The sequence below is a fragment of the Mytilus trossulus genome, chromosome 10, assembly GCF_036588685.1.
Source record: "Mytilus trossulus isolate FHL-02 chromosome 10, PNRI_Mtr1.1.1.hap1, whole genome shotgun sequence".
NCBI classification, from domain to species: domain Eukaryota; kingdom Metazoa; phylum Mollusca; class Bivalvia; order Mytilida; family Mytilidae; genus Mytilus; species Mytilus trossulus.
Window position 1 is genome coordinate 57,307,861 of NC_086382.1, and position 17,571 is coordinate 57,325,431.

General features: G+C 32.1%; 1 protein-coding gene across 1 annotated transcript; it reads right to left on the bottom strand.

Moving 5' to 3' along the window:
- Positions 1-643: 643 nt before the first annotated feature.
- Positions 644-8,450, bottom strand: LOC134688231 (uncharacterized). Its single transcript, XM_063548730.1, has 6 exons — positions 8,330-8,450; positions 6,127-6,420; positions 5,092-5,331; positions 4,002-4,223; positions 1,454-1,525; positions 644-943 (listed from the first exon to the last, which is right to left on the bottom strand). The coding sequence occupies exons 1-6, from the start codon at positions 8,385-8,387 to the stop codon at positions 711-713; spliced, it is 1,119 nt and encodes a 372-aa protein (XP_063404800.1). The 5' UTR covers positions 8,388-8,450; the 3' UTR covers positions 644-710.
- Positions 8,451-17,571: the final 9,121 nt, after the last annotated feature.

Here is a 17,571-nt window from a genome sequence, read left to right on the forward strand (position 1 = left end):
ACATAACATTATTTGATACAAATATTCATACGACTGCAAGTATGGCACAAAAAACAATACCTGAACTTTCTAAAGTACAATTATTGTATAAACAGATACAAATTGTATACAAATAAAACAATTAAAAAAAGTTTAGATAAAAAAGACTTCTACAATGATAATTCTTTTAAATAAAGTGATACTGTGGATTCATTTATTTTTGTTGGTATGAATTTTTATGGATTGCTGAAAACTTGCATATTCCTGATTATTTGATTTCTTGGTTTTGCCAATCTCTGTCTAAAAAGCCTATTGAAAATATGTTATTCATTGAATATTTTAATTCATGGTTCACTTGTTCCCATAAAAATTGGTATCCAACAAATAATAATGAATCTACAATATTTGATTTCATGTTATGACTGCTGTTTTCACGATGTTTTGTTTTAAAACTTGGCATCAATTATTCCAATGAAAATCTATATTGAATTATGATTCTTTATTCACATTAAACATTTATTTTGAATTATGAAAAAAAATATTCTTATAATATTTTTTACTTTAGAAAATAAAAAAACAAAATTTTGTTACATAATATTAATAAATGTCTCACAACCTAATGGTTGAATATTTGAGTAAATAATTAATCCCAATTTTTTTTTTTAAATTTAATACGACTATAAATTTTACAGAATTTTATGAGCAAAATAATCATTTTTATGCATCTACATTTATAGTTTCACCTTCTTTTTAAAATTGTTCATTAGTTTCTTTTTCAACGATTCCCAAAAGCTATTAACACTGTCATATACTATAAAAAAAGATGATACAACTAATGAAAACACCATAACAAACGGACTAAACAATGTCTTGGCTGCACTGTTACAGTTGTTAGTGTTACAGAAACAGTAATTCACAGTCCTCTGAAAACTGTTCACAAACTGTTTACATCCAATGTAACGATCTGAAAAATTAAGAACATACAAAACTATTATTAAAATATAAATTTTCAAGACATTTTAAACTTGTATGAAAAAAGAGGTGAATGATACCAAAGCTCAAAAGTTTACGAGAGACAAACAAAATCATGTAAAAAAAATGACTAAAAACAAACAGTCTATTAAACATACCAGGCCACGTTTACTTTGTGTTTTTAATAGATGTTTTTCTATTTGCATCCACCTGATGAGTTAAGCCTTTTTCATCTGATTTTTATAGCTCGTTCTTATGTTGTACTGTTACACCACTGTCCCAGGTAAGGGGAGGGTTGGGATGCCGCTAATATGTTTAACCCTGCCACATTCTGTATGTATGTGCCTTCTCCAAGTCAGGAGCCTGTAATTCAGTGGTTGTTGCTCCTTGATGTGTTACATATTTGTTTCTTGTTCATTTTTTTTAACATAAATGGGGTTTAACCAACACAACGCATCTTAGTGCTCTATAATGTCAGACTGCCCCTTCTCTGTATTCTTACCTGCTTCATAAACTTCTAATGTATATATGTAGTCTGACTGTGTAAAACATTTTCTTGAAGCAGTATTAAACGCTGTAAAAAAGATAAATAATTCAATTATTTTAGGCACTGAATGATATTTCTGTTCAAAAGAAACTATACACTGTACCGACCGTGCAAGGGCTGTATAGCCAGTCAAGGTCGTTAAAAACTTCCATTTGTTTGCTATACACTGTGGAATCTTTAATATTGAATCGATGGGATTTTGTTGGTACAGGTGAACCACAAATTTATCTTCAACGAAATTCAAATTACTATCAGGTTGTATGCAGACTTAGGCAAAACAATGACATCATGTATCCACGAAGTGGCAAGTTTCTTTTGCCATCCATACAAATTCGCACCCACAAAAATAAAAAAGTTGATATTATTTGTACATTAAAAAGTTCTTTTGAAAACTGTAGCTGTGTATAGCAAATTATCTTGTAGGGTATCTATTCAGCATGGATGCATATGGAAGCAATGCATATTCAGGACCAGAACTAGGATTCTTGTTTGAATTGTTTTACAATTGTCATTTTGGGGCCTTTTATAGCTCTGTTCATTGTTAAAGGCTGTACAGTGACCTATAGCTGTTTATTTCTGTGTCATTTGATCTCTTGTGGAGAGTTGTTTCATTGACAATCATATCACATCTTCTTTTATATCTTTTAATATTTAAGTAGTAGTTGTTCAATACATATTACCATTGTTATTTCAACTGATCGGGCGGAGCTAAGTTTTAATTTGCATAAGGACAGTCTATTTGAAGATGTGTGTGATAAGGATGATTGCCGTTATAATTATTACTGATTTCTATTCACCTATCAGTGTCATCAAAGGAATTTACAAAAGAATTACTGGACACTTCATTGATGAGTTTATCCTAATACACCTATCTATAGATGGACTGGTTTATTTTGAGCGAACCGGTTAAACTCCGCCCAGTCAAGTGAAATAAATTGAGTAATACATTAAATGAAAAATGCTGTTATCTAACTTGTTATATTAATTTAACAAACTAATATTTGCATATATGAAATTTATATAAATGCCTTTTTACTAACATTAATAATATGTTATCATGCTCTCTTTTTGTTTAAATATGTGATTGATTTCAAAAACAAACAAAACCAGATGCTCTGCAGGGCACAGCTTTATACGACAGCAGAGGTTGAACCCTGAACGGTTGGGGCAAGTATGGACACAACATTCAAGCTGGATACAGCTCTGAATTTGGATTGTGATTAAAAAGTTGACACAGCATAGGTTTCTGACACAATGAATGTGGTCTAATGAACTTAAAAAAATTTTTTTTGCTTTTGAGCAAATCACTATGCTGTTGAAAATTAATCCTCTCAAAAAAAAATATTTGAAGAAATTTTCTTTTTAATTTCTGAAATCTGAAATGAAAAAATAGAAACCTGATGATGATGTCCTTGCTAGTATATAATGTTATAAAGGAACATAACTCAAGAACTGTAAAAATGAAGCTGCCAAAAAATGAACTTAAACTGAGTTTAGAGGTTATTAGCATTATATACACATTTCATTAAATTTAGTTGAGACAAACTTAAATTAAGAGAACAGAAACAAAAAAATCTTCAATTTTTCCACTTGTAAAGGGGCATAACCTTAGAATGGTAATCAAAGTGCTTGTATTATCACTAAATGGTAAAGATTGCTTTAATTTATCAGTTGGTAGTAAAAGTGAATATTGCATTGTATATTGTATAATATAGCATTGATTTAAGTTGATTCAACTATTATTTTGGACAAAGAAAGATAATTCCAATTTTCAAAGAAGATTTCATAAAGCATTGGTTTTTGGTGATTCAACAACCATTCTGGACAAAGAAAGATAACTCCGATTTATTGTCTTGTAACTACAAAAATGCTTGTTTTTGGCCCCTTTTTCCTAGACTGTTTGCCCCGTAACCCTTAAAATATAAACCAACCTTCTACGTATGGTATTAAACATTGTGGTACAATTTCAGAACAATTGAAATACTTACACACAACTTATTGTCCTGACACTAGATAAATGCTTGTTTTGGGCCACTTCAGCCCCTCATTCCTAAACCTTTGAGACCATAACCCCCAGAATCAATCCCAAACTTCCTTTTGTGGTTATAAACATTATGTTAAAATTTTTTTGATTTCTATTTACTTATACTAAAGTTATTATCCAGAAACCATCCGTCTTCAGACGACGACACCGGCGTGATACCAATATACAACTGTTAATTTTTTTGCAGTCATATAAAAATCATTCTATAGATTAAAACCTGGGAAACGAGCCTTCTCAAGGGGCTGTTGATTATGTGAAATGTACTTGGCACTTTTTATAGTAATTATTTGATTATCAGACCAAATATTTCATGATTATTTGATAATCTAAGACTGTGATTTTGATTATTTGATTATTTTGTGGTTAAAAAAATAATTTATGATTATATTGGCAAAAAAATTGTGATTATGTGATAATTGGTCACCCTATGAGGGACACTCGTAAATTAGAAGTACTAACCATCATCCCAGGCTTTGACACACATATAACATCCACTCTTAGTACCAATACCAGAAGCCTCAGCATCAAATGGTTCTTTGTTACAGGTATTACAGGTGTAACAAGACACACCCCCTGTTTCCTTGTCATACTCATTCCCACCCCCGGGGATAATACCACCAGGGATCACATCTTGTTCATCCCACTTGTTCTGGAATTCATTGAATGTTCCATCATTCCAGCCTAGAAAAATAAAAAAGAATTGAAGAAAGTTTCATTTTTATGTTTCATATAAAAAACAACAAAAAGCTAACTTGTGGTGTTTTAAAATATAGCAAAAGCACAAACAGTAAACCAAATTATTTTTTTTAAATATTGAGTCCATTGACAGCATGATTTTCAAATAATTTTCTAGAAAATAAAATACCAAAAAAATCACACATACATGTACATTTTGTGTTTAAGGTACATGTTTTGTACTGTAATATAATGTAAATTAAATCATTTCACTGAAAACTTTCATTGTCATAAGGGCAGGAGTTTCCAATTTTAGTACATTTTTATAACAAGATCTAATCTTAATCTAGGGATGATGTGAACCAGGAGGGATTCATCCAAAAGGGAGTTCTAACCATATGTCCCCATTCAAAATCATTGATCATCAAAAACAAGGGGGTTCCAACCTTGTTTGATTTCAACACACAATGCTCCTCTTATTTTAGATGATTCTTTATAGAGGCCTTCTCAAAAAGAATTAAATGAAGCTTGCATTATAAATCCTTTATCTGCACTTTAAATAATACAGATGTTTCACGTTTCAAAGTTGTAAGACCATGTTGATGGATGTTCCACCCTTGATGATGGGATAGACTGCAGTACATTTTAAACAGACAAATTCTGTAATTAATTCAAATCACTTTTTAAGAATCTAATGCATTCTGGGTAATACTTTTAAACTGGTACACCAAAATTTTGCGATTGTTTCAAAACTTTCTTAATGATGGAAATTGAAACAATGACATAAAGTTGTTTTCATTTTGGTGTACGAACAATGAAATTACCCATAATCCTTTAGATTCTATAAAGGCGTACTTGAATTTTAAACTGTTACCTCCAGGATTTACTCCCTCTGGATACAGATTATTAGGATTTGAGTAATAAATCTGAGTAATTCTCAACAGGAAACCAGCTTTATTGTCCCTTCTGTTGTCCGTTACAAACTGAATTGTCAGTTCATTCTGAGTCGTCTTAAAGGAACGAAGATTGGAAAGGTCACCATCTAGATACATAGAGCCACAGATACCAGAGGCTGGTACCTTTGGTAATAGTCTAGCATTATCTACTCTTGGTCCTGTAATTAACAAAGTAAAACAATCATTTAGAAAGTTGTAAATGTCTGTTCTAACCCTCATTAATGCCTTTTTTGTTAAACAAAAATGATGAAGTTTGTTCAATGATGAAAGAAGTTTATATTTTTTGTAAATACAATGTATCCTCTACAGTTTGAATTTACTTAAATTATAACGTAATATATGTCTCATTTGTTCTCTTGTGGAGAATTGTCTCATTAGCAATCATATCACATCTTCTTTTTTATAATTATGAAAAAAGAGCAGTTTTCAATCCTAGAACAACCCAATTTGGACCCGCAAATAGACTATTTGACTTCAAAGTGCTGTGAATTGAACCACCACACATTTTTTGAAAGAGAAATATAGATTCTTACACTGCAACAAGTGTATTACGATATTTCTCCACTCGAGACAGTTAAATTTTATTATTTAAAGCGCGAGGCTTGCCGAGCCCTTTAAATAATAAAATTTAACTGTCGAGAGTGGAGAAATATCGTAATACACGAGTTATAGTGTTGGAATCTGTTTCTCTAATGCTTTTTATCGTTCTTTTTCAAAAAAATTCAGAAAATTGTGCTCTTTTTATGCGACGTCATCAGCCAAGGTCTCCTTTTTTGATGACGTCACAATAGGAAAATTGAGAAGAAAACAAAACATTTTGACGTCATAATCAAATTTCGACTAATCATTTGCCGAGAACAGATTTTTCACTAGTGAGGAGAAATATTTTTCTCACACCGGTCAGGAAATGTGAAAATAGCACAAAAATTAGAGAAAGAGAAATATCGACTCACCATTGAAAAGTTTCAAAAAGTCATAACATTTTGTAGGATATCCAGCGGAATCATATTCTCCATTGGAGTCGACATCTAAGCTTGTTAATAAAACCTCTATCTGGTGACTTGGTTTAGCCTTGATGTATACAATACAGTTCTGTCCATCTCTGTAATAATTATTCCCTGACTGTGATTGGACAGTGTCGTAATCATCCTGTGCAAAGCTGTACTTTGTTTTATAGTATTGAGTGTTCCTGCAGTATTCCTCAGAACAAACTGAGCAGTAATCATTAGATTGTACAACTATGCTACCTAAAACAGATATATTAAAACAATTTATACAAAAGGAATAAACTGCTTTGCTATGCGCAGCTGGATACGCCTGCAGAAGTCCAACCATGAACAGTTGGGCCATAAATGGACACAATATTCAAGCTTTATACAGGTTTGAATTTGGATTGTTATTAAATATTTGACAAAGGTTTCTCAATAAATGTAGTCAAAAAAACTTGAAATTGGTTATAAGAATTGAATTAACATGAATATTCAACTAAGGATTTATTGCTGTTGTGCAATGCTTAGTAAATCTGTTGTCAAACATCACTATAAACAAATAAAACCTGGGCATACATTGTAACTCAAAAATGTAAAATGTAAAATTTATAAACTTCTAAAGGGAGCTTACATCAACAGATATGAACAATTCACCAACATTTCATGAGAACTGCTGAAAGCATTTTTTTTTAGTTATTGTACATGTACAACCCCCTTCTATATGAATAAAACCCTGTAACTTGAAAATGTAAAATCTTAAATTTATAAAAATCATGTCAATAGATATGAACAATCCACCAAATTTTTTTGCAAGTTGGTGAAAGCATTCTTGAGTAATTGTCCTCATTTATAAGTAACATTCATGCCATGTTTTATTTCACTCCACTCATTGTTTCTCTAGAAGAAGTTTCTCTAGAAGAATATGTAAAAGGTTGATGATCACAAAGATGGACCAGCATGAGCTTATAAAAACAGCCAAATTATACATGTACATTGTAAGTTGCTACATTGTAAAACAGGACATTGTGGTAGGACTTCATATGGTACTTAATTAGTATCGTATTTACCAGCAAATAAAAGAATAAAATCAAACACAATTTTTTATAATCGGTGCCATATGTGTGGAAATTTCAAAAATTTCTGATGATTTAATCATGCACATGTACATACAAATTGTATGTATAGAAAGTATCAAACAATTATCTTTCCCTCAAAATTGTACTGATAAAAGCTTGAATTCACTAATTTACACTTCTCTTGTCTGACCAAGTTCCAGGATGTCTACCACAGTAAAGACTAAATTGTTGAAAAAATATAAATTTTGGACTCCAGAGTCCCAAGCTATAGACATGATAGATGTACATCTCTGTTTTATGTTTAAATGAATGCCTTTATAAATGTGGATCGACCTTTGTCAAATGCATTAAGACCATATACAGTGGCAGATCCAGTGGGAGGGTTTCTGGGGTTGAAATCCTCTTTTTTTTGGCTGATCAATGCATTTGAATGGGGACATATGGTTGGAATCCCCCCCTTTTTATATCCTGGGTTGGAACCCTCCTTTTTAAAATTACTGGATCCGCCCCTGATGATGATGTCAGTTTGTCAATGAGAAATTAAGAGAATTTAGCTGTTGAGCGACTCCTTGATCAAAACACAGTCATAAGTCTGTATGTGTTTCACAGGATTTTAGTTTTGCGGGAGATCTTACAGTACCAAGAGTTCAGTATGTACATACCCGTAGCCAGGGGGGTTTCGGACGACCCCCCCTCTCCCTTGAAAACAAATAAGCACTGTTAAAGTCAATATTCTGTTTGAATTGTGACTATTATAGTCGAGTTTGTGAGTCCAATGAACCCCCCTTTGGAAATTCCTGGCTACGGGCCTGATGTATGTTAGTGACTGTAAGTGACATGTCATTGCTTAAAAAAAAAAATGATAATAATGTTTCTAAGTGGTGAAGTGAAAAACATGTAACTGTTTTATTGATTTACAATTTAAACAGTTGAGATAGATTGGCATGTAGCTGACTGCAGTGTATTTTTCTCCTTTTTTTTTGTACATGTATGCTGGTTGCTCATTTGATGTGTGTTAACTGACTTTCTCAGACGACTTGTGTCGTTATTATTGCTGAAAGTAGCTGTTAATGTGTAAGTTAATTTTTTACCTTCTGATATTTGAATTATTGACAGTAAAATCAAAATGTAAACAAATCTGATTTCCATTTTGAAACAGGAAATGGATGCACAGGTAAACACAGGTAAAACTTCACCTGGGAACTGGTTTCTTGTAAGTGACTATGTAGAGAGGTACGTAGACCTTAGGAAAATTAAACAGGAACCCAGACTAAGCTAAATTTGTTCTGGTTTATCACTTTGTACTGTTATTTATTCGTTAGCTCTTACTACTCATTAAAAAAATGTATGACCGGCTTTTATAACACTAAAACATAATGTATAACAGGACCAACAATGTTATACCATCCGTATCACAAGAACCACATTATATGCTTACATTCGGCTGTATTTTTTTGTTTTTTTTTAATAAATTTATATATACAATTATATTTTCCTGCCGTAACAAGGTGTTCATGGGGCAAGGATTAATTAATAATTTATTCAAAAGTTTTGAGGGAGCTACTTTTTGATTTTTGGTGGGGGACAAGAAAAAAATTCGAAAAAAAGGCTGGACAACTTGTTATCCATTCTCAATTTTATTGAGTAAAAAAGAGCGACCAGGGCAAAAAAGGTCAAAATAATTAATTTTTTTTTTACCCCGTATTTTTTTTTGTTATCAATAGCTCCCTTACCATACAAATCCTTTGAAACAGGTAACCGAAATTGTAAAAAACCCCATCTTATTTTAATGTAGCCAGAAATATATCATGAATAATTGATATATGATGTCTCTTACCAGATGTGGTTCTATCATCTCTTATCTGACGTAGTCAAAGACAAATATAGCGGTTACAAAATCATTTATTGAAATAGGCAAAAATCACTTTCAACATCTGCTAGTAAAACAAAAACCAAATGAAATAACTAATTTCAATAAATTCATTTAAAAATATGTAACTTGTCGAGGAGTTTGCGAGTAAACAAATAAATAGATCATTAAATATATGAACAACTACAGGGTATGTTACTTTCACCAGAAAATTTCTAAAATAGTATAACCAGCAATAAATTGTTATCATATTTGTTTTAAAATTTTACTGGTTAACAAAACCATAGAAAGTTCAGTCAACTTTTTAGAAAGAATGATATTTAGATCTTATAATTTTTTATTTTATATTAACTTTATCAGTAAGTGAGCCCACAAGGGCGAGTTGATGAAGTCAGCATCAAAATTTAAAATACCATTCAGTCATTTTATCGGCAATTCCGTTTAAACCAATTTTTTTTGGTTAAGCATAAATTAAATTGTCAGTAAACATGTGTGCACAAACACAAAACCTGAAAATAATATTGAAAGAAATAAAGATTTGAGAATCATCAATATTTAGATAGAAAGTCGATCAGAGAGCATAGATAAATAAAATTGAAAATCCTTTTAGCTGGACTTATTCGCAATAGTAATGTCAGATACAAATGTCATACCGGTGGTGTAAAAAAAAAGTAATTTCAGTTTTTCATTCGGAGAAGACAATCGAACAAAATGAATGCACCAGAAGCAATACCTGATCCGTTTGGCTCTCTCAGTGTAGACTCGGAGTCGCATGCAAGTAATCCTATAGATTTGCAGTTGCCTACTGGCTAATTGTTCATCAGATAAAACAAATTTTGTGAAATTAGACATAGAGAGGGACAATATCAATACCAAATGATATTCTGTGGACGATTACCTTGTCCTGCTAGGTATTAAATTTCAACTGTTAAAAAAGATTTCTCAAGAAGGGGGGATATAAACTCTATAATCGTGAACTCAGTGGTAAACACGGGTGAATAAACTGGTGATGTGTGCAATAATTACTTGAAATATGTTGCTGTCCCTATTACACAATTTCAACGTAACCCAATATGAGTTTCAGAGTGAAGACAACTTCAAGATGAACAATGTCAACTTTTTATCTGAATACACACTTACAAGTCTGCATTCTTAGCCTCTTTAAACCTTGTCTATAGAGAGACTTTTGTTTAGAACGACTGGCAGCTATTACGGGGCGCCTAATGGGACTCTTGTGGTTTTGTACAAAATTCAATTCTGTCATAACAAAATCATTTTTGTCTTACAAAACTATGTGCTACAGACTTGTTTTGTGAGAACATCAATTTTGTGATTACAAAATTCATTTGTGTAGACAAAATTCATTTTTGTCATGACAAAATTCATTTTTGTAGACAAAATTCATATTTGTCATGACAAAAGTCAATTTTGTCTAAAAGGTATGCAAATATAAACATATTTGCATACAAAATTGACTTTTGTGAGACAAAATTGACTTTTGTGAGACAAAATTGACTTTTGTGAGACAAAATTGACTTTTGTGAGACAAAATTGACTTTTGTGAGACAAAATTCAATTTTGTCAATTTTGTTGAGACAAAAGTCAATTTTGTCAATTTTGTTGAGACAAAAGTCAATTTTGTTGAGACAAAATTCATTTTTGTTGAGACAAAATTCATTTTTGTGACGACAAAATTCATTTTTGTGACGACAAAATTCAATTTTGTAACAACAAAATTGACTTTTATGAGACAAAATTGACTTTCGTGAGACAAAATTGACTATCGTGAGACAAAAATCAATTTTGTTGAGACAAATGTCAATTTTGTCTCACAAAAGTCAATTTTGTCTCACAAAAGTCAATTTTGTCTCACAAAAGTCAATTTTGTCTCACAAAAGTCAATTTTGTCAATTTTGTCTCACAAAAGTCAATTTTGTCTCACAAAAGTCAATTTTGTCTCACAAAAGTCAATTTTGTCAATTTTGTTGAGACAAAAGTCAATTTTGTCAATTTTGTCTCACAAAAGTCAATTTTGTGTAACAAAAGTCGATTTTGTATGCAAATTAGTTCACAGAAACCAAACTTAACTAATTTGAATACAAAATTCACTTTTGTCACCCAATTTTCAAATTAGGTAACAAAAGTAAAGTCTGTGTAACAAACATGAATTTTGTCATGACAAAAGTGACTTTTGTCCACTGATAGATAATTTTGTATGACAAAATTTTAAATTTGTAGTATGATACAAATTTTGTTAAACTGAACTCATTTTTGTTGAACAAAAGTCACTTTTGTCCGTACAAAATTGAATTTTGAGTACAAAACCACAATTGTCCCATTCGGCGCCCCGTAGCTATACAGATGAGGAAGATTATTTAAAAAACATCCTTGTCGTCCGTCCGTCCCTCAAATATATCCGTAACACTTTAAAAAAAAAAATTGCGTCGACCCAATGTAGGTATGTAGGAGTATAGGGTCACCTTAGCCTTTTACGACCAGTAATAAATCCTTTGCCGTTTTGGCGTACGATTAAAAGGTATAATTGGAACGTCAAATTAAACGCCCCGAGTAAAGAAAATTCAACGCCCTCTGCATGCACGTTAAAGAAGTCTTGCAACAACTTTTTATGGGTTCGTACGTGGCATGCAAGGCAACGCTTTTGTCTCTATCCATTATAGTAATTGTGTTTTCGAGTTGCAATCAAACCCTGCAGTCACACCTTGCAAAACATATTGTATTAATTGTTTATAATAGTTTCTCATACTAAATACACATGAAATAACTTTCACTGGACGTTAAGATAGCGACAACTTATCAATTTTAATTATGGATATAGGTTGCTGTCTTGCTTGCGTATACCAAAGTTGCCAATATCCTTTTATGGACACACCACCCTAAAGTAAAAGCTAGGAATGTCGAGCCCCGCTAAAATTATAAAGAATGCCGTCACATGATTCATAATATCATTAACCTTTTATCAATCTAAATGTACAGCGATGGATTTCCTCTGCACTTCAATTATTTGTTCATTTCTATCTCCATCAAAGGATGAAAACGCCATTATGCACATCCATTAAAAGAAATAGTCTGTTTTGATAGCAACCATTGTATCTCTTGAACCGACAAAAAATCAAAACATTTATAATTGGCTAAATTCAGATATAATACAGGGTGTATGGGATATAAATCTTGTTCTTATCTCAATAAGATACACACACATATGAGGATGTTGAACATTTTGTTGATATCGTTTCTTATTTTACTTAGTCTTAATTGTGGTATGTATTGCTTTTATTTAAATTTGAATACAATTCAGTTTCTCCAAGAACATACCATAGAAAAAAAATTAATGCTTTAAATTAACTAAGATAACTAAGAGAAATATTGAAAATTCATTTTGGCAATGTTTGGGTTAAGTGTACATCAAAGTCGATCAGAAATCGGATTTTATAATGAATAGGAAACCCATTTGATTTTCAGTGGGAAAAGAAGATATTTCATTGTCATCCTGTCTTCGACGATGGTATTTTTCTTCTTCAGTTAACACAAAAACAAAAAAATCTTTTTAAAAAGTGTGACTGATGAATAAGAATATAGTTACTTAGGTTTTCTTCCGATTGGCAGTAAACCCAGTAAATCACATGCCAAAGTGCGGTGTCCCTTTGGCATTGTGTGATGTACAAGACCACAGCCATGTCCTGTCAAATGGGGAACTTCAATCCGATGCTCTTTACACGTTAATAATCATTGCAACAACTGTTTGAGGGGTTCGTAAATGGCATATTAGAATACCAACTAATTTCCCCGATCTTCATTCCAGACAGTCTCTATTACAGATATATTGTATTCATTGGTATCTTGTTCTCGTTATTAACATGCATGAATATTTGACACTGGACGGACGTTGACCAACCAAATATCTATCAATCAATAATTTCCAAATTCTTGTTTCGTCAGTTGTTATACTGTTTTAGCCCGCATAATCTTGACATCTTAAGAACTCCCAAAAGATCTACAAATCAATAGAACAATTTTCTAAAGGTAACATTCATTTAATGGGGACACACAATTTGAAACTATTATTTTTTTATTACTTTAATAAAAAAAATTAATTATTTCAATAACATTCAGGAACATTTTTAAAGTCCATGTTGAATCCCCCTCTCTTCATTTGCAAAAATTGAAATATAAAACAAAATTCATCTACCTCCACCTACCCAGCCCCACCGCAAAACAAATATTGATATATATATATATCAAAAATAGGTTTTCACTACGCGACGTATGGTGTGAACAAGAGTTTTACATGCATGCCATGCTTTAAACAGAATACATTTATATATTTTCATATTACCCCTTTCCAGTGCTATCAAACGCATCGAGGAAAAAGGAAACAGCACTGACATCGTTATTGAGAAGAGAAAGGCGATGGGGCCCAGACATGTATGGGAAAGGATGCAGTTGTGACTTCCACGTTCATTGTCATAATGACGCGGGATGTCGCCATCATGCTGCAGATTCTCACGAGGTCTATATATGTTACTTTACCGAATGCTGTGGAACAAAGTGTGTGCCACATCACATGCACGTGCCTCACACTAGTAAAGAGGTTGGCCATGAGTAGTAAGTTTTGTTACAAATTTCAAGCAAAGTCAAGTTTGACCTCCAAACACTCAAAGCTATACACATCAGCAAGATTACGATTGAGATATACACAAGAGTCTTATAGTTTCTTTTTATTTCTTTTTTTTTTAAGTGAACATGAACATAAAAATGTACAACAAAATAAGATGATAAGACCACCAACAATATAGTAATTTATACGAAAGAAAAGTTTACAGCTATGGTATCGTCGCACTAATTATACTTCATGTAATGAATTTGCATCATCTAAAACCATACGATATATCGTCTTCAAAATTTTGCGCATACACAAAATCATGAACAGTAACTATTTAATGTGCCAACATGTTACAGCTGATTCTATTGAGTGTGTAGGCAAATGTTATATTTTCAGTTAGCTTGCTTACTAGCTGAACCGCGAAGTCATTATTATGTAAGGTATACTTCGGCCTCCCTTCGAAGTAGCCTAGTCCTACAGACAGATAGATTGATTATATGTCGGACTACTCAGTAGCCTAGCTACTCTTAAATGAGGATAGTTTACCTAACCGAACAATGACTTCACGGTTCAACTATAAGCAAGCTAACCAAAGATATTACCTTTGCCTACACACTCAATGAAATCGGCTGTAATAAATCTATAGAATAAAGGATGGCTTGTCACGTTTGTTGTTGCCTTAGCAAAATTGATAGCAAGATATCATGTTGAGACTAAAGTGTTTGTTTTTAAGCATTCTGCAATCAGTGCCCAAACTGATAAACTATACTGTGATCAATTGATTGATTGATTTGTGTTTAACGCCACATTCTGAACTGTTGGCTATTTTTTGGCGGACAGTTTGTACTGGAGGAGGAATTCGGGGAGAGAACTACCAATCTTCAAATGATTGGAGTCGAACGCGCATGTCACGTGCGGAAACTTACAACTTTTAAAAGTGTTTCTGTGTTGACAGTCTAATATATCCACTAGTACATTTGCATTGGCGTATATTTCATTTGTACCAAATATGAAAGTGAACATTAAATACTTTTATTTATTTGTAGATAAACGAAAAGATACAGAAGTGGTGTGCTATGTTAGTGTATAACATTAAATAAGTGAACAATCATGTGTATTACATTAAATTAGTGAACATTCATGTGCTTAAAATCAAATTAGTGAACATTTATGTGCATACTATTAAATAAGTAAACATTCATGTGCATAATATCAAATAAGTGAGCAATCATGTGCATAATATCAAACTATTGAACGTCATTCATCTGCATACTATCGAATAAGTGAACATGTCATTCATTTGCATACTATTAAATAAGTATTCAGTCATTGTATGTTTTGACATTAATAAATTAATTTAGAATCATTTTATTAATGATGTGTATATATCCGACCGAGCCAATGGTTTGAAATTGCACCAATAAGCCGAATTTCCCGAAACACCGAGATTAGATAAATTAAATGCCTTTCGATATATTGTTTAGACCTGACGCCTTATATTGCATAATAGTTTACTTCGAGTGGCAATTATGTAATGCGTATTCAAGACAAAATAAAACCAGAAAACCATTGAAACAAGTCATTTTTTTTGGTAATAATCTGAGTGTATACGGGAATGATGGCAGGGAAATTTGGACTGTCTATTCAACACTGTCTATTTAAAATGTTGGGTATGTTCAGTTCTTGCTTTGAAACAGGCCACCTACGGACGTCTTCAAGAGTTGTTAAAATATTTCTTTATAAGTGAGCCCTTGGCACACTCCCAAGATCAGGCATTTGAGTCAACGGTCCCATTCCGACCGAATAAGCAACACTTTCAACTCATGGCATTGGGTTACTGACTGCCTGGGGAAATACCTCTTGCTTGCTCTCTGCTGGTTGAAACTCTAGAACACTCATTCCTTTCATCATAAAATATGAAACTCTTCTCATCAATGTAACAAGCAGCGATACAAGAAAATGCGTTCTGCTGTATAGGCGTCATTTTTTAAATTATTATTATGATAGAATGCAAAACGTAGAGATGCAACGTCAGATGATATTGCTACCATTTAGTGTAACAGAAAAATGACGTTCAATTGAAAACGCGCACTAGCTTACTTTTCCTGCTTTGCTTGTTGGGTAAATGCAAAGTATAACACACAAGTAGAAATGCCGTGAGATTCCAATCCAGTATGATTTTATAATTAAAATAGGATATTAAATGTTCCTGTTAGTGATTATGTGTTTTTGGGGGAATATTGCTGCATTATATATTCAACCCGAGTATGCTTTTATTCAAGCAGTGATTCGAGAGACAATACAATGGCTTATAGTTATCATACTTTTTGATCGTCTTATAGATGTGTATTTTTGTAATATGTGCATTCTTTCGTTTTGTTGAAAATAATTTTTGGCCGTAAAAGTTTTGTGAAGGCAAGAGAGTTTAACCCGGACATTTCCGCAAGACATTGCAAACCCATTGTTTTGAATTGAACATGTAGCTCAATTTATTTATGAATTTGAATTATTGGAGCTTACACTTACAAATGTAGTACAAAACGATCGGGCTTACAATTTTATAAATTATCTGTCAAAATTTTATTTTTCTAACTGAAATGTTTTAAGTTTCCAAACTAAATTTCCCGTGGGACATTTCCGTACAAATTTATCACGTCATAGAACGTTCATGCAAAATGTCGAAGAGTTGCATTTGTTGCGTGAACATTTCGCGAATTGTTCGAGTATCATGTTTCGAGTTTTTTTTTTACATAGGACAACGCTAAGTAAACGTTTTTTTCTGATAATCTGTGTCTTCCGAAGACTATGAATATTATATTTTTATTCTTTCTCTGTTCTAATGTGAAAATTTAAGAATCAATCTTTATTTTCATATATAACTTGAAATATTTATTTCAGCATTTCTAAGAAAAAAAAGCTGTCAAATATTTACTTATTTTACGCTATTTTTCGTGGTAGTAGCAATATCTAACGGTGTGTCTGAGACATTCCAATTGCAATATACTAGAACATTATTAATTCCTGAACGTGGGATCATCTAGTAGGGCCAAAATGTGATACATAGTTCGTATTCATAATACAATAACGTTTCGTCAATCTATATGTAGTAACAGAGATTTTGAAATACAAGTTTTTATAGTCCCGAAAGTGGAAGCACAAAAATAGGAACAAAAGGTAAATACAAATACCATTAACGTTTTATCAATCTTGACGTAGAAAAAGATTTTGTAAGACATAACGTTTTACAGCTAATTTCCTAAAGCATGTAGAGCAAGACTTTAGTTAGCTTGCTTGCCTTGTTTTTATATTGCACAATCATTAGGATAACACCCAATTGAGTTCAAATATTATATATATACAGGTTAAACTATGCCTATACATATTGTTTAAAGATGTCAATCTTATTTACAAAGCTTGTATAAACAATTATACAAGCAAAGCAAGCAAGTCAACCAAAGTTTTGCATTACATGCATTAGGAAATTAGCTGTAATATATAATGATGAAATGATTTGATCGTTAGGAATGGTATGGAATGTAGAGATTGTTATCATTATATCATTAACCTATTATCAATCTAAATGTACAGTAATAGATTTCCTCTGCACGACAATTAATTAGTCATTTCTATCTCCATCAAAGGATGAAAAAGCGAATCTGCACATCCATAAAACTAAATACTCCATTTTGATAGCAACCATTGTATCTCCTGAACCAAGGGGAAATAAAAACATTTATAATTGGCTAAATTCGAATATAATAGAGGATGTATGATAAATCTTGTTCTTATCACATTTATACAGACTAGTAAGCTTGTTTACTTATTTACATTTATATATCAAC